The 26,354-nt window shown below is 36.5% G+C and overlaps 1 protein-coding gene across 3 annotated transcripts in view; it reads right to left on the reverse strand.

Annotated features, from left to right (window-relative positions):
• Positions 1-25,595, reverse strand: part of pxnb (paxillin b) — a 39,741-nt gene extending 14,146 nt beyond the window's left edge. Inside the window, exon 1 of one of the 3 annotated variants that reach the window (XM_051903665.1) lies at positions 25,390-25,595. In XM_051903665.1, the coding sequence (XP_051759625.1) occupies positions 25,390-25,402 (13 nt within the window). In that variant the 5' untranslated portion in view covers positions 25,403-25,595. The remainder of the gene's footprint in view (positions 1-25,389) is intronic. The other 2 variants (XM_051903666.1, XM_051903667.1) reach the window with 2 other exon arrangements.
• Between the last annotated feature and the right edge of the window lie 759 nt (positions 25,596-26,354).

The raw sequence follows: 26,354 nt of genomic DNA on the forward strand, positions 1-26,354 counted from the left end.
TGGAAAACCTGGAAATATCAAGATATATTACAGGCTTGGAAATGAATCAAATATATATATATATATATATATATATTTGATTTGATTCATTCAAAAGAAACATTCAGCCTGAATGATTCATTAGCAAATCACTCTAAACTTTAATGATCCACTTGTGAATCTAAATGATTTTTAAAATTGATTAATTGAATCAAAATTATTTCTAAAAACCCTTATCCAGTAATCACAAACAACTAGTCATTAGAGCTGCATGATTAAGCACAAAAAGATCGCTATCTCGATTAAAAATCCCACGCGATCTTATTCCTAAATGACAATGATTCGGCTCAGTCCATTAAACCTTTGGCAAGGGTTAAGAGCAAGCATTCAGATCTGTGTTCACGCTGCTGCTGATCCAGAGAGAGCAGCTGTCACATATAGGTATGAAACAGCTTCACAAACAGTCTTTTCAACCACACAGGATCATTATTTCGGTCTTACAATCATTTATATTATCACAGAAGTACTGGGATAAAAGTTTATAGTTCAGATATAAACACTGATGTCTACGGTAGCGATTAAAATACAGTAAATCACCTTTCCAAAGTAACTTGATGCTTCAAATAAAGATTGTATCAATTACATTTTTACACTAGTAGGTGGCGACAAGTGACTGTTAAAAAAATGTAGTTGTCATTGAATCATTCATTCAGAGAGTCGTTCAAAAGAGTCGATTCATCCAGTAATAAAACACATAAATAGGTTAGTTCACACAAAAATGAAAATTATGTCATTAATTATGTCGTTCCACACCCGTAAGACCTTCGTTCATCTTCGGAACACAAATTAAGATATTTTTGATAAAATCCGATGGCTCAGTGAGGCCTGCATTGCCTGCAAGAACACTCCCTTTTTCAATGAATCAAAATAGCGACTTTATTCCACAATATCTAGTGATGGGCGATTCCAAAACACTGCTTCATGAAGCTTCGAAGCTTTACGAATCTTTTGTTTCGAATCAGTGGTTTGGAGCGATAAAATCACATGATTTCAGTAAACGAGGCTTCGTTACGTCATAAGTGTTTTGAAACTTCAATAGTTCACGTGAGTTTGGGAGTTTGATACGCGCTCCGAACAACTGATTCGAAACAAAAGATTCGTAAAGCTTCGAAGCTTCATGAAACAGTGTTTTGAAATCGCCTGTCACTAGATATTGTTGAATAAAGTCGCTATTTTGTTATTTTTGGCACACAAAAAGTATTCTCGTCGCTTTATAATATTACGTTTGAACCACTGTAGTCACATAACCTGTTTTAAATATGTCTTTAGTAGCTTTCTGGGCATTGAAAAAGGGAGTGTTCTTGCTGGCGATGCAGGCCTCACTAAGCCATCGGATTTTACGGGTGTGGAACGGCATGAGGGTGAGTAATAAATGACATTATTTTCATTTTTGGGTGAACTAACCCTTGAAGTCTTTATGATAGAGTCATTGAATCATTCATTGGTTCAAATTGAATTTAAAAAGTTGTCTACTCAGAATCATGGGAGAATCGTGATCCCTATTTTAAACAAAATAATCGTGATTCTCAATTTATCCAGAATCGTGTAGTTCTACAAGTCATGCAAAAGTCATGGACATTCACTGGAAAACTGACACAAGACATTAACTTGCATTTCAACTTTGAACAGAAACAGTATCTAAATATCTCTTTCTTGAATTCACTCTATTTTTAACAGTGAAATGGAGTACCGTCTGCTACTATCCTGGTCTAGAAATTACCCAAGGGTCAAAATGGTACACAAACACCTAATGCATTAATGTTGCCTACAGCGAGGGCATAAAATGTGTACTCACAGAATTTAGAGTATTCCAGAATGTTTCCCAGTATTCCGTCACACCTGAGTGTGAGCGCACGAGTGTGTGTGTGAGAGAGAGAGAGGGTTCACAGTTCAGGGAGGCACACACAGCAGACGGCTTGCAATTAACCCTTTCCTGCCCAGACAACTTTAAACACATGCAGTGTTTACAACATTTTGTTTTATGTCTATATTCCACATTTTAGTACAGTCATAAAAACAATGAAATTGGACGTATGGGAATTACGCCATGAACAAAACATGCAATGAAATGAAACAATGATGGCTGCTTTGCAAAGAAACAAATGAATAAGCAGAAGCTTTCCGATTAAAAGCACGAGTCGAGCGCGTCTTATGCTCTTACTTTATGGAGACTTTTTCACATCATCAAGCAAAATATGTGAGAAACTCAGCGGATACAGCAAGTGCTCCTTAAATGGCAGTCGGATATGTTTTACTCTCAGGAGCCTCTTCCTGGGAAACGGCTGCCTGTGTGCTGATGTCAGCAGGACTGCGGTGGGCCTCTGACGCCCACGTCTGCACCTAATTCTGGCATCCTAAATTAATCTGAAATATTAGGTGTGGTCAATTAAAAACTGCATGGAAAATGTGCAAGTTGTGTGAGGACTTTGTACAATACACACACACACACAAAAAGAGGGAATGTCTAACAAGATCCATGTTTAACCCCTGCCGTTTAACCGCATGGCAGCATACAGCCCATCTATTTAAAGCATGGAGATCAGTGCGCAAGTCAGTACAAACACACTGAAAATAAACTGAGGGACTCTTCAGGGCCCTAGAGGACCTGCACCTGGTGCTATGCGCCCTCCAGAACCATTACAACCGTACAGAGCACATATACTGGCAATGCCACACATGCCTGAACCATTGCATTATATGCAGCAGAAGAGACGACTAATGGTTATTGTCTAATGCAGTAGTGGGTCACGTCCAAAAATAAATCACAGGTGCGTTTGATGGGGTCAGGGAAAATGACGCTAAATGCAAATAATAAAATGCAACTAACTTGTCACCTGACTTGACAACTTAAAAGGGAAGAGAAGACATAAAAATTGTGTCCAAACAAACTCTACAGTCACAAATATATCTCTGTGGTACAACATAGTCAAATTACACAGATGTCAACATGGGCAGGTTTGTGTGACGTGCTCTCATGCCATGAATATAAACATGGTTTGAGTGACCTCAGTGTGTTTTACAGTATGTGGTCAATTATCGGCTGAAACCAAAAGACATTTACAAACTATAAACACAAACCTGTTGTGCTTTCTCATATATATGTATTAGTGATGCGCGGTCGGCTTTTTTTCCAACCCGCGGGTCCCGCTTTTATGAAATTATATGGCCCGCCCCAGCCCGCCCAGCCCGCCCCGCACCACTGTATCTATTTTTACAACCCGCCCCGCCCCGCACCCACGACCATTAAACAGACATATAGGCATTGTAATTTTAAATAAACAGCCTTTATTTCAGCCTGAAAGTGCTTGGAAACATCGCCCTGTAAACTGGCAACAGTATCCGATTGAATATGAACCATAAACCAGGTCATATTAATAACAAGATAATGGTAAATATTTTCAACATTTAGAAAGCAGCCTATTCATCTAATGGGCTAAACATTTTTTTTAGATTTGTACGAGGCTGACAGTTTACAGCGATAACCGCTGAACTTTTTTAATCAAACTTTTTTAAAATCAATCAATCAATCAATCAATCTTAACAGACTCCAGGTCCAATTTTAAAAGGAAAAATGAAAGAGAGAGAGAGAGAGAGAGAGAGAAAGAGAAAGACAATAGCCCACAGCATCTACCACACATTTAACGCAGAGAAATGTTCATTTAGCGTTTTTACGTTCGCTGTGCAAAAAAAGAATGGCATCCACTGTACCGGGGTTTAATCTATTTCGCAGTAATATTTTGAGACGTGTCACTGTCGTTCTTTTTCTTAGACCCCCCACAAATATGTCTTGCCATGCTAGAAGTGCCTGTTTTGTGGCTCTCGTGTTTGTAAATTTTTTCACACGAGTTGCACTTCACATAGCCGATACTGCTGTTGTCTCCTGCTGCAATTATTTCTGAGAACCGGTCCCAAACATTAGATTTTGCAGCCTGACCTGTTTTTCTTTTAATTATGTAAATTCCCGACCTCAATTTCTCCCGCACCTCGTCTTCCATCTTCTTCACTTTTATTTTTTTCGTTTTTGTTGTTGTGGCTGGCGGCCGGAGCTGCTTGGCACGCAGCTTATGTGACGTGTCACGTCACGCCAAAGGTTTGGGGACATAAGTTACGTTGCTACGGCCTTCGTATTGTAACCTTATCAAAGAACCTAATAAAATATGAAAATAGATATTCCTAAATATTTAATATAGGCTACAGAAAATTGCACGCAACATACATGGATTTTTTAAAATTGTTTTTAATGACCCGCCCCAACCCGCCCCGCATATAAAGTGACAATTTCTTTGCCCGCCCCAACCCGACCCGCGGGTCGAGGGTCATGAGACAACCCGCGCATCACTAATATGTCTATATATATGTATATGTATATATATATATATATTAAAAAAAACAGATTCTACTCACACTACTGCAACAAATGATCATAACGATTTGTTGATGCATGCATGTTAAAGTGCCCCTATTATGCTTTTTGTGATATTACCATTCATGTATTGTGCAATATTGCTTTTTGTGAATGTAAAAGGTCTGCAAAGTTTCAAAGATCAAAGTGCAGATAAATAGAGTTATTGTCTCCTAAGAAAGAAGCGATTCTAAATTACTTGAAGACTAGAGACAGTAACTCCAGTCTTACTTGACCAATCAGAGCAGAGAAGACCAATCACAACTGACTGGGGCGTCTGACCAATCGGAGCAGAGTAGATTCTCGGAAAGGAGGGGTTTAGAGAGACTGAATCTTCGAACAAAACCGTTTTCAGACCGACTCTTTGAGAAATGAGGTGGAGCACAATGTATATCATGAGAAAATTAAAGTGCTTTATTTTAACCTTGGAAACATGTAAACCTATTGTAGGAGTCCAACAAATTAGGAACCTTTAAACCCTTAAAGGGTTAGTTCACCCAAAAATGAAAATAATGTCATTAATTACTAACCCTCATGCCGTTCCACACCAGTAAGACCTTCATTAATCTTCGGAACACAAATTAAGATATTTTTGTTGAAATCCGATGGCTCAGTGAGGCCTCCATAGCCAGCAATGACATTTCCTCTCTCAAGATCCATTAATGTACTAAAAACATATTTAAATCAGTTCATGTGAGTACAGTGGTTCAATATTAATATTATAAAGCGACGAGAATATTTTTGGTGCGCCAAAAAAACAAAATAATGACGAAGAAATGTCATTGCAGGCTATGCAGGCCTCAGTGAGCTATCGAATTTCAACAAAAATATCTCAATTTGCGTTCCGAAGATTAACGAAGGTCTTACGGGTGTGGAACGGCATGAGGGTGAGTAATAAATGACAGAATTTTCATTTTTGGGTGAACTAACCCTTTAAGCCCTGAGGGTATTTTCAGAGTTTTGTTTTTCTGAGTGACACACAAAAAAGTAAAGACTCGTAACTCCAAGACTATAGCTATATTGTTTGAAAGGAAACTTTTTAAATTTTTAAATAAAATTAAATTTGGACATTCTCATGCTGAGAAACTGCTGATAAAGACAAAAAATAAAGTTTGCTCAAGGGAAATTTTACATATATTTCATATTTGACATGCAATAACTCTGGAAGAAAATAAGGTAGGAGGACAAATCTTTTTTTAGTGATGTTCCTCTATATGTGAGCTGTATCTGGCTTAATTTTTTTTGGTGATTGCATAAAGAAATCAAAAGTTACAGCATTTGGAACCAATGTCTGCGTTTACACTGGCACAAAAAGTCAGATTTTTTTGCTCACATCTGACACAGATCGGAATTAGTTGCACACATGTAAACACAAAAATTCGCATAAGATCAGATTTGTTCACATTTGATCTGAGCCACTTCCAAATGTGGTTTTAAATCAGATACATATCCAATCTCTGGACATGCGACCTACGTCTAAACACGCATATCCGATTCCCATTGGAATTCCAAGCCACTAAAAAGCGAGGGCGACACGTTTGCTTATTAAAAGGTAGCTTTAATGTTGTATTATGAAGCAGACGTGCCTGTATGCACCCGCACTAAAAATTAGCACGGCCATTCAAAACCCAAGGGTCTACCATGTGCATGCAAAGCTATCAATGACAATCATTTTGGGCGGGAATTAATGTAAACACAGATATTGTATACATGTCGCGTCTAAAGTGAATGTAAACACACTGGCCAAAAAATTGGATATGGTCATCTGATCTGTGCATTAAGACTTGTAGTGTAAATGCAGCCAAGGTAGCCTTTTTGTTTGGCCATTGGCGCCCCCTGACGGGCATTTTTAAAATCGTTCTTTCACGTGGAGTAACTTGTGATCGACGCGTGGGATTGATCGTAGATTCATTTCAATCGGGAGCATCCACTGTAAGTAATGATGTGCCATTTTCTACAATCAATGCATGTTTCATGAAGTTATAAGCAGAAATGCCAAGTGATAGCTACATTTTAGTTTTAGTTAGCATCTGTGCGCTTGTGGGGTTTTATGTGTCGTAATTGCGTGAGCAATATCTCGTGATCAGCTTATTGGATTATGCTGATGTTGGACTCATTTTAATCATTGAATCTGCTGTAAATAATGATGTCCAATTTTCCACAATCGGAGCATGTTTCATGAAGTGAAAGTTTCATACGGGTCTTGCGGGGTTTCACGTACAAAAACTCGCTCACTTTAGTCAAAGCCCAATTAGTCAATTATGCTTGTTGTATTTTACTCCGTGAGACCTTTCAAATGACATATAACACATGATTATCTGAGCTGTATGATGCTTTTGACACATTGGAGTACATAGTAAAAAAAATATTTCATAAATTATTAATTTTTTTTTTATTATTATTTTTCAGCAAATAACTCAGCAGTACTTAAGAGTTAATCAAAGTGGCTACATTCATTGTAAAGTTTAGACTCTAAGCTTTCAAATGACACCTATTTTGTGATGATTAAGGCAGGAGTTTTGAAAAATATGACTATTAATTTTTTTGTATCTAGGTGGCACCCGCGGGCGGTACACTAACTCAGCACTCGTTAAGAGTTGAACGCATTAAAAAGCTGAGTTTCTAAGCTTAAAATGATACCTATTTTGTGTTATTCCTGTCAGTGGTTGCTTAGTAGTGAATATTCGGCAGGACACTTTGGGCTTAAGGGGTTAAAAAAGCATAATAGGAGCACTTTAAGTCTATTGAATAACTGTGCATTGTTTAGACCAGTTCAATATTATTAAAAGTAGTTTTATTTGAGTTGAGATGAGTGGAAATTACACCACAGTAAAAATATTCATGACGCTTTATGACTGTTGGAAATTGATAGTTAGAGTTTGACAAGTGTGTTTTTAGAGAGTTTATTTTCTAAAAGCCCACAAAACCAAAAGTGCCCAAAGATGAAACACCCTTTCAACAATAATGTGCATAGGAACAAAGGGCAGTGAGGTGTAAGTACAGGCAGGATATCCTGTGCACCACATGGCTATCCTGTTTTGGGTGTTGCCAGATTTGTAAAAGTAAAAGAAAACAGTCTAAAATGCTATGAGAAATTAATTATTAAATGTTGGTGATTTTGTTAGATTAGCCTCTATACTGCAAACTGACTGTTAGTGTTAAATGCTTCATTGACAATCAGTTGTAAACTCCCCAGCAGGTGGCAGTATTGAGTCAGGGATTTATTATGTGCCAGGGAGGGTCTGACCACTCATTTAATGCTGCTGTTTATGGAGAACATAACTGAGTGGTTAGTTGATGTGATTACAAATGCAAACAGGAGTGTGAAGCCAAACTTAAACTTGATCCACTGCAGAACAGCGGTCCACGCTCACCTAAACAAGCTGAACTAGTGGAATATTCCACTTTTGAAGAAATCCACAGAGTCCTAGGGTTACTAAATGTCAAACTACAGTATTTTTTATTGAAATATTTTGGGTTAAACAACTCTGACATGCAGCAGAATATGAATTTGGATGTGTAATTAGTTTGTAAAAAAAAAAAGAAGAATGCTTTGCCCCAAAGATGTGTAAGTGTATTACTGTCAACATGTTTACAACAAAATCATTGTCTGTGTGGTAATGAACATCTTATCACAGATACATACAGTGAAAGTGATTATATACATTTATAGATAGATAGATAGTTTTATTAAGTGTTAACAATGAGATTATGTGGTTTTTATAGTCAATTAACACTGCTTTTGTCATTTTTTTACAAGATGGACAAAATTTGCCACCGAAAAAGTCATTCGGTTTAACCATAATTTCGGTTTTACCGAATTACACTTTTGGTTATACCGAATTATGATATTTTTTAAACAATGCTAACAGGCTGATATCTAGCTAGCTAACAAAAGCTCAAACATTTTATATTTAGTACAAGTTTTTAAAATATATTACAATATTTTCCATATTTTGTAGCGGTTGTACCGAATGACCTGATGTTTCGGGACATGCGTATGAGCGAGTGAAAACATGAATTTTTCATATAGTTAAAAGAGAGTTAGTTACTTTGTTTCACGACCATCTGGTCTTTTGCAGTGTCTGAATGATGTCACATCCTGTCACATGATCTTGACCGCATGACTTGATCCAAAATGGTTACTCCGAATGACATCAATTAAAAATTCATTTTTCCGGACATTCTTTCTCATAACAAAGCAACGACTTCCACACATAATTTTAATACCATTTTGCACTATGTTGATGTTATAAAATCATGCCAGAATAAAAATATATATACATTTATTACATTTTAAGATATTTTAATCACAAATGAAATGGCTGTATTGGCCTTTGGACGGTTAAACCGAATGACCTTTTGACACTTCAATATCTTTAAAATACCTTTATATGTAGCAAAATATAATTAAAACCTTTGGGATTCAATAAAAGAGATCTAGTTGTACTACCTTACATACTTTGGATGTCATCTCTTTGCTTTTTATTATTATTAAGGCCTTGAGATCAGTAAGATTTTAAAATATTTTTGAAAGAAGTCTTCTGCTCACCAAGGCTGCATTTATTTGATCAAAAATACAGTAAAAACAGTAAAACTGTGAAATAATCTCACAATTTTAAGCTGAATTGTCAGCATCATTACTCCAGTCTTCAGTGTCACATGATCCTTCAGAAATCATTCTAATATGATGATTTGCTGCTCAAGAAACATTTCAGATTTTTATCAATGTTGAAAAGTTGAAGTTATAAATTGAAAAATTACTTATGTAACATTATACTGTCAGTTTTTATCAATTTAATGCATCCTTGCTCAATAAAAGTATTGATTTCTTTAAAATAAAGTGTATGTTATATAAAAAGCAGCTGCATGTTAAACATGTTCACAGCATCATACAGGTTTGTAGGAACACTGGATGATTAAGTAATGGAAGACATTTATTTCTTATTATCGTAGTTACATTACATAGCATAGCTGAGCATAATATGATCATATAAAACTGAGAGCTGAGAGAGGTTATAAAAAAACCACAGGAGAAATGTAATACGAATGCACAATACTTGAACAGAGGCCAGGTGTGACACTGATATCTTCTGAACAGGGAACACACAGTATAAAGTGCTACAGAGAGTCTTGTTCTTCTCATTTCTAATCGCATTATTCCTTTATGAGGTTGTTACCCACTTTATCGCTTTCATACTCGGCATCTGAGCAACGAATTCCACACATTCCATCAGAGAGCTGCCACAGAAACACTATAGAGGATGGAGAGAGAGAGAGAGAGAGAGAGAGAGAGAGAGAGAGGGAGGACAGGCAGGGGGCGTGTGGGCTGAACTGTGACACGGCGGAGGAATGCGGCCTCACAATGGCCGGTGTTCATTTCACTGTTACGATCCCACCCACCTATATTTAAAAATACCAGAAACCGTGAAAGCACTACAGTCCCACCGCAAGAGCAGAGAACCAGCCCTAATGGGTAAACAGCAACAGAACTCCAACAGAACTCCTCCCATTATGCACTGTCGACATACACTCTGTCGCAGCTTCTGAAAGCATCATGTGCTCAAGCAGCATAACCATGATGCTATCTAAGATGCTTATCCTTTGAAAAGAAGACAACCACAGAATGCACTTTGACAAACTTAAGAGGGAGGTTGCATTTAAATGTATTGTCATATCAGTTATTGCATGGCAAATTCAACAAACAATAAAATAAATGCAAACATTTTATGAAATTCAACTTAGAAAAAAGACTAGACATTTTGTATATACAATATGTGATCTTTCTGAGACATTTACAGTTTGTTTCAATTTTTGTATTGTACTCCTGAGCATCTGTTTATTTGTTTTTATACTTTCAAGTGTAGTTTTACTCTTTGATAATATTTTGAAATATTATTACAATTTAAAATGATGGTTTTCTATTTTAATATACTTTAAAATATAATTTATTTCTGTGATGCAAAGCTGAATTTTCAGCCTCATTACTCCAGTCTTTAGTGTCACACGATCCTTCAGAAATCATTCTAATATGCTGATTTATTATCAATGTTGGAAACAGTTGTGCTGCTTAATATTATTTTATAACCTGTGATACTTTTTCAGGATTCTTTGATGAATAAAAAGTTAAAAAAAATATCAGCATTTATTTAAAATAGAAATCTTTTGTAACGATATACACTACCGATCAAAAGTTTGGGGTCAGTAATTTTTTTTCGTTATTTTTTTTTTTAAAGAAATTAATACTTTTATTCAGCACGGATGTGTTAAATTGATAAAAAGTGATAGTAAAGATTTATATTGTTAGAAAAGATTTATATTTTGAATAAATGCTGTTCTTTTTAACCTTTTATTCATTAATGAATCCTGAAAAAAGGTTCCAAAAAAACATTAAGCAGCACAACTGTTTTCAACATTGATAATAACTGAGTATCAAATCATCATATTAGAATGATTTCTGAAGGATCATGTGACACTGAAGACTGGAGTAATGATGCTGACAGTTCAGCTTTGATCACAGAAATAAATTATGTTTTTAAGTATATTAAAATAGAATACCATCATTTTAAATTGTAATAATATTTTACAATATTATTGTTTTTTCTGTATTTGTTATGAAATAAATGCAGCCTTAAAGAGCCTAAGAGACTTCGTTCAAAAACATTAAAAATAGTAACGTTTCCAAACTTTTGACTAGTAGCGTAAGTCCTTCAAAGTTTGTACTGATAGAAATTATTGCCAAAAATACAAGATATATTTATATAATAAATATGAAGACTTCAGATGCAAAAACCTCTTAGTCCGTCTGACATTTTCCTTATAAATGAGCTTAATTATACTCTTATCATTGAAAATAATGCATTTCAATAACTGATAACCTTTTTACTGCAATTAATGTGAAATTACTGAACCTAAACACAGGAGCCTGATTAAAAGAAAAATGTCATACGGACTTAGAGGTTTTTGCATCTGAAGTCTTCATATATAGATATAAAGATATGTTTTACAGACAAGCTAGTGCTGACAAACTAAGTGAAAAATTCAAGATTATGGATGAAGCGAAAGCAATGTTGAATAAAATGCATGTATAATTAATTTAAAGGATTAGTTCACTTTAGAATGAATATTTCCTGATAATTTACTCAACCCCATGTCATCCAAGATGTTTATGTCTTTCTTTCCGCCTACGTCACGCGTGACCTTTCCAACATGATTACGTATTGCGTGGCGCATCGCAGAGCAGTGCAAGATGAGAATTTGTGGTTAAAAAGTATATACTTTTTTTTTTTTTTTTTAGAAAATGGCCAATGGTTTCTCTAGATAAGACTCTTATTTCTCGTCTGGGATCATGTAGAGCTCTTTGAAGCTGCACTGAAACTGCAATGTGGACCTTCAACCTGTTGAACCCCAGTGAAGTCCACTATATGGAGAAAAATCCTGGAATGTTTTCCTCAAATACCTTATTTTCTTCTCTATATCAGTTTTAGTGTTTCTGAACACTGACATGCCTCCATTGTAGTGAGTTTTCTTCCAGGAACAAACACATCACAATATTCCTCATTTAAATAATTCATGCGCAGAATAAAGGGGCGGGGCCTGGTTGAGTTAGTTAGTAGTGTGTTGAAACTGGCGGTTATGGTAAGGGGCGGGACATTTCCCAAACACGCTCGAAGCGCTTGACCAATCACAACACACTGCTGCAGCCGACCAATCTGAGCACATTGTGCTTTCAGAACAGAGTGTTACTGACAGACTGGGAAGAGAGGAGCTGCAACAATAGAGAATATGGGGAAAATAATGAACATTCAAGCATGAAAACCTGTTCTAGCAGACTCTACAAACAAGACTTTTTAAAAAGGGCATATTAGGTCCCATTAAAGTCCTGGTCAGCGTAACCAGTGGACGTTCTCCTGCAGGTCAGAAGAGGCCAAACTCTGCCCGTTTATGACTGGAGACCAGAGGCCAAAGCTGGCGACCTCACCAAAGGAAACTCTATACCGTCTAACCAAACTTACTCTGATATTTATAACAGAGAGGCAAGAGGGGGTGAGCGAGGGGGCCAACAGGATGACTGCAGGACAGGTCACAAAAGAAACAACAGAGAAAGAAAAGGCAGCTATTATTACAAGACAGCCGGGAGCAACCAGAGATGAAACGAGACAAACGGAGGGGGGTCATGGAAGTCTGTGGAGGAGAGAGAGTTTTTAAAAAAGCATGAAACGTGGTAAAGGAGAGGATTGATGGATATTTTAGAGAGAAATCTCAAGTACCCGACCCCACCCCAGTAGAAAGTTGACACTTGGCACCCAAAATAAAAGCTCTTCCCAACATTACTTCAAGCCAAGCAGACTGGGGGTCCCTTGTCTATTCTTGACACCTACGTATACACAGAAGTGAGAACATCCAACCGACTCGTACGCGCACACGCAGGTCAAATCTGATTGGATGGTTATTTAGATAAGTGCTGGCTGACTCTCTATCTGAGTTCAACGTGTTAAACCTGGAAAAGACCCACAGAGACCATAAACACCCCACAAAAACTAGTAACAGAGTAATCAGAGATTATTTGACATTGTGACTGTTGTACGATTACTCATAAGTTAATTTAAATTAAAACATCTGCTTAGGGTTGATAATAAATAAAAAAGAAAAGAAAACGCAATATTTAACTGATTTTATTATTCTGATTAGCTAATTAAAAATGGCTTCCTATTAGCCGTTCAAACCCGAATGCGTTTGCATCCCACTGCGCTGTTTTTCCATTGTTTTTCTATGTAAACGTGTGCTAGATGGACGTCTTTGACTGTTGCATTCGTGTCTTTTGCAACGTCTCAAACATGAACGCCACATTTTTAAGATGCCTTGTTAAAGGATTAGTTCACTTCAGAATTAAAATTTCCTGATAATTTACTTTATGTCATCCAAGATGTTTATGTCTTTCTTTCTTCAGTCGAAAAAAAATTAAGCTTTTTGAGGAAAACATTCCAGGATTTTTTTCCATATAGTGGACTTCACTGGGGTTCAACGGGTTGAAGGTCCAAATGTCAGTTTCAGTGCAGCTTCAAAGAGCGCTACAAGATCCCAGACGAGGAATAAGAGTCTTATCTAGAGAAACAATCGACCATTTTCTAAAAAATAAAGAAATAAATAAATAAATTATATACTTTTTAACCACAAATGCTCTGCGATGCGCCACGCAATACGTAATCACGTTGGAAAGGTCTCCTCCAACTTCAAAATCATCCAATATCGTTGTTTTACCTTTTTTTTGTAAAGGCCATTTGACTTAGTCTTTGCATGTTTACTTTGTAGACACTGGATCGGTACTTCCGCCTACGTCACGCACGCGTGACCTTTCCAACATGATTACGTCATGTGTGGAGCATCGCAGAGCAGTGCAAGATGAGCATTTGCGGTTAAAAGTAAATTTGGAAAATAGCCGATCGTTTCTCTAGACAAGACCCTTATTCCTCGTCTGGGATCATGTAGAGCTCTTTGAAGCTGCACTGAAACTGACATTTGGACCTTCAACCCGTTGAACCCCAGTGAAGTCCACTATATGGAGAAAAATCCTGGATGTTTTCCTTAAAAACCTTAATTTCTTTTTGACTGAAGAAAGACAGACAAACATCTTGGATGACATGGGGGTGAGTAAATTAGCAGGAAATTTTAATTCTGAAGTGAACTAATCCTTTAAGTTAGGGGCTGTTCACACAGAACGTGTTTTTTCCATTCCACTGCACTTCTTTCCCATTGTTTTTGTATGTAAACACGCTAGATGGATGTATTTAACCGTTGCGCTTGCATCTTTTGTAGCGTCTTGCACATCATTCTAAAAACACAGCGCTCAAGTTAAAAGGTCTCGTGTGTTTTTAAACGCAAAAATGCTTTCTGTGTGAATGACCCCTTAAGTTTTTAAGTAGGCATTTTTGAATTGTTTTCCAGTATCTAAAAATCCTTGAAAGCAGATAAATTCGCTTGAAAAGCAGCACTGCATAAGACTTGATTTCATAGATTGTATCTTGAATACAAGTGTATTTTGTCTTGCTGTTAAGTAAGCAGATTAATTCACTTGTTTTAAGTATGAAAAAGTTCAGTGGAAAAATACACCAGTGTAGTAAGATACAATCTGTGAAAATAAGTCTACCTTGTGTAGTGCTTTTTATCTTGTTTTGAGAAATTTTAATATAACATATGATATGATATATAAAAACATATTATTAAGATTCCTCTTTTTTCCTTTCAACAATGAACACTGCACTGCAAAAAATTATGTTCTTAAAAAATGATGTTTTTCTGTCTCGTTTTCCAGTACAAATATCTAAATATTCTTAAATAAAGATGCATTTACTCGAGAAGGGACATGACTTTAAGATAGTCTTGTTTTATGAAAAAAACAAATCATCAAAGTTAAACAAGTTTATGCCTAAAATAAGAAAAAAATATATCAATGGGGTCAGAAAAACAAACTTAATTCAAAGGGAAAACAAGATTATTTTTCTGACCCCATTGGCAGATATTTTTTCTTAATTTTTATAAAAAAATTTTTTAAGTAAACAAGACTTAATATCTCAAGTCATTTTGCTTCTCAAGTAAATGTATCTTGATTTAAGTATATTTAGATATTTGTCTTGGAAAACCAGACAAAAATACTAAGTAAGAAAATATTTTTTTGCAGTGTGTTTCAAAGTAATTTGACTAAATAGTAAATACAGTAAGTGTTCTTTCAATCTGAGCATTTGTATGCATTCACTCGGCAAACACGGGCAGGATCTTTTGGAATTTGCATTGATTTTGGGTGGATGTAAACATGACAAAATGCGTCAAATTAAGTTAAAAGAACTGCATTCTTCCTGAAAGCATTATAATTAAAAGTTAATCAAAATATATTTTACTCTCCTATGTGTAGAGCTTTGTTTCAGTCCTGGTGAGCTTTCTGTGTGCATGGACTCCATGTGATTCGGCCCCAGCCGACCACGATGAACAAATATAACATCTGCACACTTCTGTGGATCTCACACCCACACCTTTGATGACCATTATGTGTCCAGTGGAACATTTTACACAGGCAGCGCTTACAGCGAGAATCTCCCAAATCCACTCATGTGGGAAGAATTCTGCTGTAACTATGAGTTCTGGAACATCCAGGGCCATCAGGAAAACAATCACCGCTGTGTCTCGGGCCAGACGCCCTGCCAAGGAGGGAGAGGGGGAGCGGGGCATCCAAAAGGAGGTCGAAGGAAATACAGAAAGAAAAGGCCAACAGAGAGGGACGCGTCCGAGCGTTTTCATCTAAATCACCTCATCACAGCAGGAAAACACATGGCAAAGCCTCGCTTTGATCGCCCCTTCAGCGCCCGCCCGCCTCTCCATCATCGTAATTGAGAACAGATAGGCCAATAGTCTGGATATGACAGAATTATGAGTCAAAAGACTCTCCACTGATAAAAGCCGGTAACTTTATTAAGTTAATTGTCAAGGATTCTGCATGCCTTGTTTAATGGTGCACATAAAAAGCCCTTGTTTCAGATGTGTGTGTGTGATTTGTGTTAGATTATAATTTCTTTAAAAATGCTTTTGATGATGAGGACTGAAACTAATCGATACAAGAGAGAAAAACTGAAAATAGTTTTCAAACAACCAAATAATATGATGCTGTATGTTTGGCATCATTGACCTCAAGCCTGTTTCTCACAAAAGGCATCGAATGACTTCATAAAACCTGGAGCACAAATCAAACGGGGTGCTTTTATGAGTTGTAATGTGGGTCTGCACGATTTGGGGAAAAAAATGTAGTTGCATTTTTTCTGAAAAGAAAAAAACATGAGATCACGATTTTTTTTTTTTTTTAAATAAAATGAACTTGAAGTACTTTTTTAAGTCATGTTCAAGTATATTTTATATAGTAAGCATACTACTATCAATGTACTAGTGGTATACTTGAAAGTGTACTGTTTCAATAGTACTTGGGACTAAACTGGCCCACATTTTAGTGTATAAAAATATACTTTTAAGTATACTTTAAGTGTAACAATAGTAAACTTTGAGTACACAATTAGTTTACAACTAAGTTTTTCATTTGTACTGCAACTACTAAGAATTGAACTTATAGGTATACTGATAGTTTACAAGTTAAATACTTTTTTTAGTTTATGAAAGTACACTTTAAAGTATACACTCAGTAAACTACGAGTTTAGTAGTTTTATACTGCAAGTATACTTGTACATTTTCTTTAAGTGAACACATACTTATAGTTTTCTATTTATATATTATTTTTGTACTTTAAGTATTCTACTGTTACTAATTTTTTTTATACTTGAAATATACCTTTAACTGTACTTTATTTCCATTTAAAAAACATTTTATTGTAGCTTCATTCATCCTTTTTTTTATCAACACTTGAATGTGGGTTTCTTAAAAAAAATGTGACATTTTAAACAAAAAGCGTAGATCGAGTCCATCAACACCCCTAAAGCTTTACAGTCCTACAGCTCGTCCTGTGTCAACATTTCATTAGGCATTTTTGAACTTATATGCTTTTTAATATTTAATGATCGCGTTATTTTACATTTGTGTGAGTAATCTTCTATCACTTGTTTCTGCTTCATCTTCACCTGTGTTTTGATCCGGAGATTCTGTACTATTTCAGAAGATGTGTAATAGCGCCCCCTACCGTATAACAGTGAAAACATGGATAACTGGAAAATTCAGTCAATCGCAGGAAAAGAGTGTGAAGTAAATTTCTATGTACTCTACAAGTAAACTAGCCTACACACAAAAATCAGATACTCAGAATTAAGAACGTATCGGTTTTCTTAAGCTCGAAACGGATTTATAAAAATGAGGTGATTTTTGGCCGTTCTCACTTGCTAAATCTGATCGGATATGCACAAAAATCAGCAGATGAAGATTGCAATAAATGCTGCTCCACAATGAACCCAAGTTAAGACGCTTTAAGACAATGAAAAAAATGGGTAAATAAACACAGTGCCACGCTTCACTCTGAAACAAGCAGCACATACATTTATTTAATTAATTTGCAGCCTTTGCGATTAGATAAATCGCACTAAGCCATATCGCTATATCAGTTTTATTCGGATTAATTGTGCAAAGAACTGTGTTCTTTTGTCCATACAATGCTGTTTGGACCCCAATGTTCTTCAAAAAATCTCCTTTTTGTGTTCCACAGAAGAAAGAAATCCATGACATGACTAGAGATCGACCGATATTTCGATTTCCCCCCGATATTTAAGCATTTTACCATAATCGGATATTGGTTTTGTATTATCGGATTTACCGATAAACGCTGCCATCTTGGGGGTGTTTTGAGAATTGCGTGCAGGATCGCCATTACAGCTCATCTGAGGGGAGACGAGACAACGGCGTGCACAGGTAAAATATACTTACCTGCTTTGCTGTAATTAGCAAACTTTATTTAACATAACAGCCATTAATGCACAAATTAGATGTGTTACATAAATGCCTGAAATGTAGGTAGTTTATGCAGCTTGTCTCTAAGAAATAGAGACAAGCTCACGGAGTCATGCAAGATAATGTATTGTATTTTGCTGTTCACTCAGCGGGTTGATGCTCGGCCACCGACCGCATGTAACTTTTAATAAGATTCACTTGTTTAAAACACCGTAATTATATAAACATTTACTATATAATCATTAATTCGCTAATAAACATCCAAGTAAACGCAACTCTACGGAAATTAATTATTATCTCCGCGAGCAATTGCAGTTTGAGTATAGTTCTGTGTAAATGCATAGATAAACAGCCCTTTGTCAGCAGATATTTCACAATCTAGAACGACAAAAACATTATTAATAATTCTGATATAACATACCAGTTGAGAAATGCAATAAAATACTATGCTTTGTTTGTTATATTCCAATATTCCAGAGAATATTATTCAGTTATTTAACATTATCCAGCGAATTATTCTTCACTCTTTAGCCTATTAAACAGCTTATAAATCTACTAAAACTGTAGTTTAAAATGAAGTATTACATTTCTGCAAAGTTGATACGACTCCTGTCTTTAATTTATTTTCTCCATTTGAAAACATTAGACATTCTACATTTATTTTGCTTATTGTTAACATTAGTGTTGCTGCTGATGCTTTTTATAAATAAAATTATTTTTGTAATATGAAGATTAAAATTAACATGAAAGACTACTAATTTTCAACAAAAACAGTTTAGTAACAATGCACTTTTTTATTTTTTGCACTTTCAGACCCCCCTATTTATTGGTGTATAAATAAGATTTGTTTTGTTTTCTATGCAAGGATGGATTATGATTGTTATAAATAAAATGGTTTGTTCAGTTCAGCGGTGTTGTAATCGTGTCAAAAACAGAAGTATAACAGTAAATAAATATCGGTTCTGCATATCGGTTATCGGGCACATAAAACACACAAATTATCGGTATCGGTTCTAAAAAAATCAATATCGGTCGATCACTATGAGGGTGAATAAATGATGACAGAAAGTTCATTTTTGGGTGCACCATGCCTTTAAAATACACAGCAGCACTGTCCTGACTGTCAGAAGCTCTGAATGTCTTAAGTGGGTTAAAGTGTGGTCATAGAGCTCAACACAAAGCCACTTCCTTTCTCCACTGCTTCCTGAGGAAGTGAGGCGGGACCTTGAAGCCTTGGTCTGAGGGCAGGTTGTGCCATGGAACTGTGTGTGTGGGGGTGTGTGTGTGTGTGTGTGTGTGTGTGTGTTGGGAAGGGGAACTGATTTAGTCTGTGTCTGAGTCTCTGCCATGTTGCTTTTCAAATCCTCCCTTTTCCTCACACTGTGTTTTAACCAGCACAAAGTGAAAATATTCCAGTGACAAGCACTTTTTCTATGCACACAGACAGTATGATCACTCAACATATTCAGCCAATCAGATTGTGTTTGCGTGATCACAATGCTTCTGCATTTAAACGAAAAATTACACATACACTACAATTCAAAAGTTTGGGGGTCAGTAAGTTTTTTTTAAAAGATATTAATACTTTAAAAAAAGAATGCATAAAATTGATCAAAGGTGACTGTAAAGACTCATTGGTGAGAGTTACCTTGTCTACTAGAAATGTAAAAAAAAAAAAAAAAAAAAAAGGGCCTGATCAAGCGTTTAGTGTTTCCACAGGCTGCAGTTGTGTGCACCAAAGCCAAATTCTTTAAATGCATTAACTGACAAATCATCGTTCTGTGATTCTCCATAAATTACTACCTTGACGGCCAAGATGAGAAACAGCATTCGCTTGAACAACACCCTCATTGTGCACCTGTGTGTTGTGACCGCAACAACCTGTTGTGAGAGCTTACGAGAATACTGAGGTTTATGTGAATTACACTCTTGCTCAGGGAATTGTGTTGGCGTCGAGACTATTAGTGATCACTTGCTATGGCTTTTTCTTTTTTTAATACACATACGAGTAGGGCCCTATGATTTCTGCAATGCAGAACACACAAATGGAACTGTGTCATAAATGAAATTTAATTTACAGTATAACAAGGAATGCCATGGAATTTAGCAAAATTTGAATCAATCAAAAGTGGGGCTGTACAATTAATCAAATTGTGATATGGACTCGTTTCTGTGAATATTAAGAGTGAGTGATATTGAAATATGAAGTCTGCTTGTTCTCCGTGTCTCAGTTTGGTCTACCTAAGCACATGTGACGCTCATGAACTTCATCTCCAGCATTTCACCATTTCATTTGGTAAACCTATCGTCGTATCAGATACACACAGGGACTCAAAGATCTTCGCAACAACCTGTCAAAATAAAAGTTCAGTCTGACTTGAGAAATACCCTACCTGGCCAAAAAAAAGTTGATGACAATGTCAAGATTCATCAGGCTCAAACTGTGAAAAAATAGTTGGGAGGGAGCATGAAGAATCATTTTTACACATGAATTAGCACCTCCTGATTGAAATAAATGTTGTGATGTTATTTCCATCAAGAGGTGCATCAATTTTTGGTCAAGATCTTGTATTGACAATGCAAGAGGTGAGCACTCTGTAAAGTCTCCTCCAGCACATCCCAAACACTTTCACTGAGGTTAAGGTCTGGACTCAGAGGTGCAAATTCATGTGTGAAAATGACTCCTCATGCTCCCTTCCAACCATTCTTTCACAATTTATCCCTGGTGAATCTTGACATTGTCATCCTGGAATAGGGCCATGATATGTCTTCCTACATGGTTGTTTAAGCTACACACTCCATAAATTAGGATTAGAACAACTATTGCCAAACATATAACATGCTAGAAACATAATAATCACTGCAATAATGATCCAGTCATAAACTCTTAAAAGGAACATATCATGAAAATCTGACTTTTTCCGTGTTTAAGTGCTATAATCGGGTCCCCAGTGCATCTACCAACCCAGAAAATGTGAAAAAGGACAACCCAGTAACTTTGTTTTGGCAAGCCTTTCTCTGCAAGCTTTAAAAAAAAAAACGAGCCGCTCAGATTTTGCTCCCCTTGTGACGTAGGAAGGTGATCTTATTATAATATTACCGCCCATTAATCTGCACGTTTCCACCCACGGCGCCACCATTTTGTTTTCGCAAGCAAAAACGGTGTACCAGTTCTAACACCATGGTAAAAGTTTGAGCAAAGCATGCTAACTGTTCTGTCGTTGGCTGCACAGACACTATTTAGAGTCTCATTAGCCTGCAAATTGACCCTGGCAAGCTCGATTGCTAAAAGATTGCGTTTCTGTCCGAGCGATATTTTGGAAAAGCTATAATAAATGATCTGTGGGGTATTTTGAGCTGAAACTTCACAGACACATTCTGGAGACACCAGAGACTTATATTACATCTTGTGACAAAAGGGCATTATAGGTCCCCTTTAAATCAGAAAACACATGATCCAGAAACACAACACAGATAGCATGGAATTTTTGAAAAAATAAAAAGACATTCCCTATTAATGTTCAGATAGTTAAAGTTTTATGAATTCAATTGATTAGACATCCTTTTTGGCTATTAAAATTTAATGAAACCATTAAAAAAAAAAACTGGATTTCATGGGCCCTGCATAAGTGTCCAAACACATTTGAAGCCATTTGGCCTCATCAACAGGCTAATTCTAAATCCGAAACACTGATCGCCTCTAACAAAGCTAATAAAGCATTCCACTGTGAGCAGCTGGTTGGAAAAACTCCTCTCATTCGCCCTTTGACCCTTGAGTGAGTCAGTTCAGTTCCCTCCCCCACTCCAAACACAGGCACTGGATTTCCCCGTACTCACACCATCATCATATCCAAACTCACTGACGGCACGCACTCGTCTGTCACTCGGGCTACACCAGGACTGAATGAGACGCGTAACGGTGCTCTGAACACAATCGCCTCTTTCTTCAGCCCAAAAAAAACAACATGCACTGAAACTACCACCATCAAATATCTTCCATCTTCAGATGTCAAATAATCAGTGCGGTTTGCTAAAGTACTGTTATGATAATGTAGAGTCAACCAGTCATTACTGCAAAGCAGTTAAGTGATAATAACCGTCTAACTTTACATCACCCCACTTATAACTTATTAAATACCATTTATGCATCTGGCAGATGCTTTTATCCAAAGCGACTTGGGTTGCATTCAAAGGCTCATCAGTTACATTTAATGGGATGGGAATTGAACCCATGACCTTGCTGTTGCTGTACAGTTTGAGCAAATACTGATATGAGATTAAATTATTGCTTTATCTTATTTGTAGAAACAGCAGAGACACAGAAGGACCAGATGAGAGTGGTTTGTTATGTAGTGTTGCCCTGGACAACAGTCATTATTTAGAAATATCTGACCGGCGAATGCTGCAACTGACCAATCAGAATGAGAGCCATGTGATAAAGGCAATGCATAGTTTGGATAGGAAAAGAAATAAGCTTTCAACTCATGTTAATGTTATAAGTTGTGCGTCCAATCAGTACTAGTCATGTGGTAATGTGGATAAAATACTAATATAATAATTGACCCAGCGTTTGTTCCATGCGACTTGCTTGAAATCTGGTAATTTATGCATTTACAAAATGGTTAGTTTTCCTATTCAGCCAGTGGCATGGTGATAATTTTGCATGTTGTGACTATGAAGCTCATGGTCATTGTGATAAATTTTGTGTTTGACTCTAATAACATTTCGTACAATACACTATTTTGATACTTTGTTGAGTCACCAATTAATTTGTAAAATCTGAGTCCTGAAGCAAACCTAGTTTGCTTTAAGCCCGGGATACACTGCACGATTTTTGGCTGTCCCAGACGAAAGATTGCCATCGTGAAACAATCGTGGCGATTTCTGTGATCGTGGCTCTTAATCGGTGGTCCTATGTCATACAGTGAGAGAGGTTCAAAGATGGCTGTTTTCCCGGTCTTGCGACCAAAGATAGCCTACGATAGTTTTCTGACAGTGTCAGAAATTCAGCATGATCAACGCACAGTGTGTTTGCTGCTACGACCTACGTCTACTGACCAGCCAATGAAAATGCGACATGAAATCAAAGCGACATGGCGTTAAAACTTAAAACTGCTTACCTCAAGCTCTTTTCCCTTCTTCTTTCGCTGCTTCCTTTTTATTTTCAGCACACATAAAAACTACAACTGCCAAAGTGTGACTCAATATAGTGTTTTGTTTACCAGTAGCGCATGCTGATGACGTTTTATTCTTCTATAGAAACTTGCATCGTAGCCTACGAGTCAACAGGTGTCATCATCGTACAGTCTACATGCGTAACGTACCGAAGTTTAGTAGATCCATGTCGCACAGTGTAATAAAGTAATGATCTTATAGGATTGCTAAAATCGTGCAGTGTGTCCAGTGCTTCAGGTCACAAAGGGGCTGCAGTGGGAGGGGCAGGCAGCTGTGGGCGGGGTCACTTAATACCCTAAGAGGACACGCCCATCCACATGGAGTTCAGCGAGTTATTATCTGATCTGGGAGGTATTCCAGAAAGCAAGGTTAACTTACCATCACATATACCTTAAATCCTGATAATTGACTCACCCCCATGTCATCCAAGATGTTTATGTCTTTCTTTCTTCAGTCGAAAAGAAATTAAGGTTTTTGAGATAGATTTTTCTCCATATAGTGGACTTTAACAGGGACCAACGGGTTGAAGGTCTAAATGTCAGTTTCAGTGCAGCTTCAAAGAGCTCTACATGATCCCAGACGAGAAATAAGAGTCTTATGTAGAGAAATCATTTTCTAAAAAACAAACATTTATATACTTTTTAACCACAAATGCTCATCTTGCACTGCTCTGTGATGCTCCACGCATTACGTAATCATGTTGGAAAGTACTTCCGCCTACGTCACGCGTGACCTTTTCAACGAGCATTTGTGGTTAAAAAGTATATAAATGTTTATTTTTTTTAGAAAATGGCCGATGGTTTCTCTAGATAAGACCCTTATTCCTCGTCTGGGATCATGTAGAGCTCTTTGAAGCTGCACTGAAACTGACATTTGGACCTTCAACCCGTTGAACCCCAGTGAAGTCCACTATATGGAGAAAAATCCTGGAATGTTTTCCTCAAAAACCTTAATTTCTTTTCGACTGAAGAAAGAAAGACATGAACATCTTGGATGACATGGGGGTGAGTAAATTAGCAGGAAATTTTAATTCTGAAGTGAACTAATCCTTTAACCCAAACTTTGCTTACTCAAGGTATGCAGGTTCCAAAACCACGGTTTGGAGTAAGTTCAGTCAACCCAGAGTATGAAAGTCAGAGTTATTGGTAACTAAACAAAGACATTCTCAAACGAGCGCCAATCCAGGAGTCATCATGGAAATGGATGCTAAGAATACTTCTTCTGTCTTCTTCTTTTGTTTAATGGCAATTTACATTAATGTATATCGCCACCTACTGGGCGGTTTTGTAATCTTCTTATCTTTTAATATTTCTTTAATCAGTTTTTTATTACTTGGAACAATAATTATATTGTTTGTTGAATGCTAAATATGTAAATTAAAAAAGAGAGATGGATTGACCTAAAAAAAAAACAGTCTGTGCTTTCAAAGACAATATGGCTGTATAAGTTTATTTTTTATGCTTATTGTTCAAATTAATCAAATGGAGCTCTAATTGGAACGCATTATCGAGTTAGACAGAAATACTGAATAGTAAGCAAAGGGATGTGTGGAACTTTGAAAATGACAGTTATTCTAATTCTGTAGAATTTCACACAAATGTTCCATGTGGGCCTGCTGATGAATAACCCGCTGTGACTCTCAGACACTTATTCACTTATTTCTTACTGCAAAGGTCTCCAGGTCCATCTGTGCACTCTCATATTAAACTACACACTGCATATGTCAAATTTTGATTGTTGATACACTTTTATACTCTTATATACATATGCATACTGTATATTGTATTTTCTCTTTAGTTTTTTAATGCTTACTTTTTAAGTCTAAGCTCATATCTGTGATCCTATTTGTATTTTCTCCTCATCACTGGAGCTACAACCTGCGATTACTGATAAACTTTGACTTTTGTCTCGTGGCAACAACGCTTTTTGGCTCTGACTGAATGCATCATGGAAAGAAATACAAATTTAACATGCAATAGCAAGATTTCACACAAGCAGCATCTTTTAAAAAGAGATGGATAACTATTTAATGACTGAAGATGTTTCCCTCAGGGGGAAAACAGCGTACAGCCCAACACAGTCAACCTCAGTGTTTTTTGTGACACATGATAGTCTAATATTGTAACTGTAACAGAAACTAATAACGCGTTCAGCAGGATGGAACGCGAAGAGTTACAATGTATCACTATGACGTATTAAACTATAAAGTATTACTTTGTATCATTGATCTTGTGCGTTAGCTCATTGGCTACTGTAGTTAGCCTCTCTCTCCCTCTCCCTTTTATTTTTCCGCTATGTTTGTGTCTGTCTGGAAACAACATGTGGGAATATGTGTATTTACCTAGATCGTCCATGTTCGCGCGCTTCCAGAAGTGCTCTGCTCCTAATCCGACTCTGGAGACGATGTGTAGAGCTCGTGATCTGAAGACAAGTCTCTGCTGAAGTTTTTTCCTGCTGTTCTAGACGTAGGTCTGTGTGGCTGGACCGGACTGGACCCCCGAAACATCACAGAACAGAGAAACTCACTTCACTGCAGCGACCCCTGGCGGCCGAAGAGCGCAACACCGGGGTTAATGGAAAACAGAACTTTTAATTGCAATTATACTGCATTTATTAATTTAGCTATTAATAGCTTTTTGTAATTTCTATTGCCAATGTGTGGAAAAAAATGAGAAATTATATTTTGGATTGTGACATTATGTTCATAACAATTAAACAGTTTCCCTTTGCCAAAAAGTGTCTGTAATGTATATACATTTTAAATTAGCTTAAATCAATGGCAGTACATTACATATGCATTTTTTTTTTTCAAAACATAAGAATGTTTTGCATTACAATACTAATAATATGAAAGGCAATGAGCTTAAAAATATTAAAATATAAGCAAAATATAAATTCTTATTTTTTCTCTTGAAACTTTAGAGCAAATGAAGATAGTCAGTACTGCGTAATGTTTGTGGTTATTGAAACATGTTGATAGTGAATGTGATTCTCTATACCTGTAGTTCCTCTGTGTGAACTTGAGAACTGACTTCATACATTCACTAAAAAATCACCCAAACACCAGCCGATTAAAAGACATTTTTGGTTGCACTTTATTTCAATAGTCCACTTTAGACATTCTACGAACTATTGCAACTACAGTCAACTCCAGAATTACTGGCAAATATGAGCAAAGGTGGCTGTGAAAATAAATCTGCATTGTTTATCCTTTTGATTTTTCATTCAGAAAATTCACAAAAATCTAACCTTTCATTGAAGGAAAAGAATTGAAAGTGGGAGGAAACTCACATTATGAAATAAATG

Source organism: Ctenopharyngodon idella, chromosome 8, assembly GCF_019924925.1.
Source record: "Ctenopharyngodon idella isolate HZGC_01 chromosome 8, HZGC01, whole genome shotgun sequence".
NCBI classification, from domain to species: domain Eukaryota; kingdom Metazoa; phylum Chordata; class Actinopteri; order Cypriniformes; family Xenocyprididae; genus Ctenopharyngodon; species Ctenopharyngodon idella.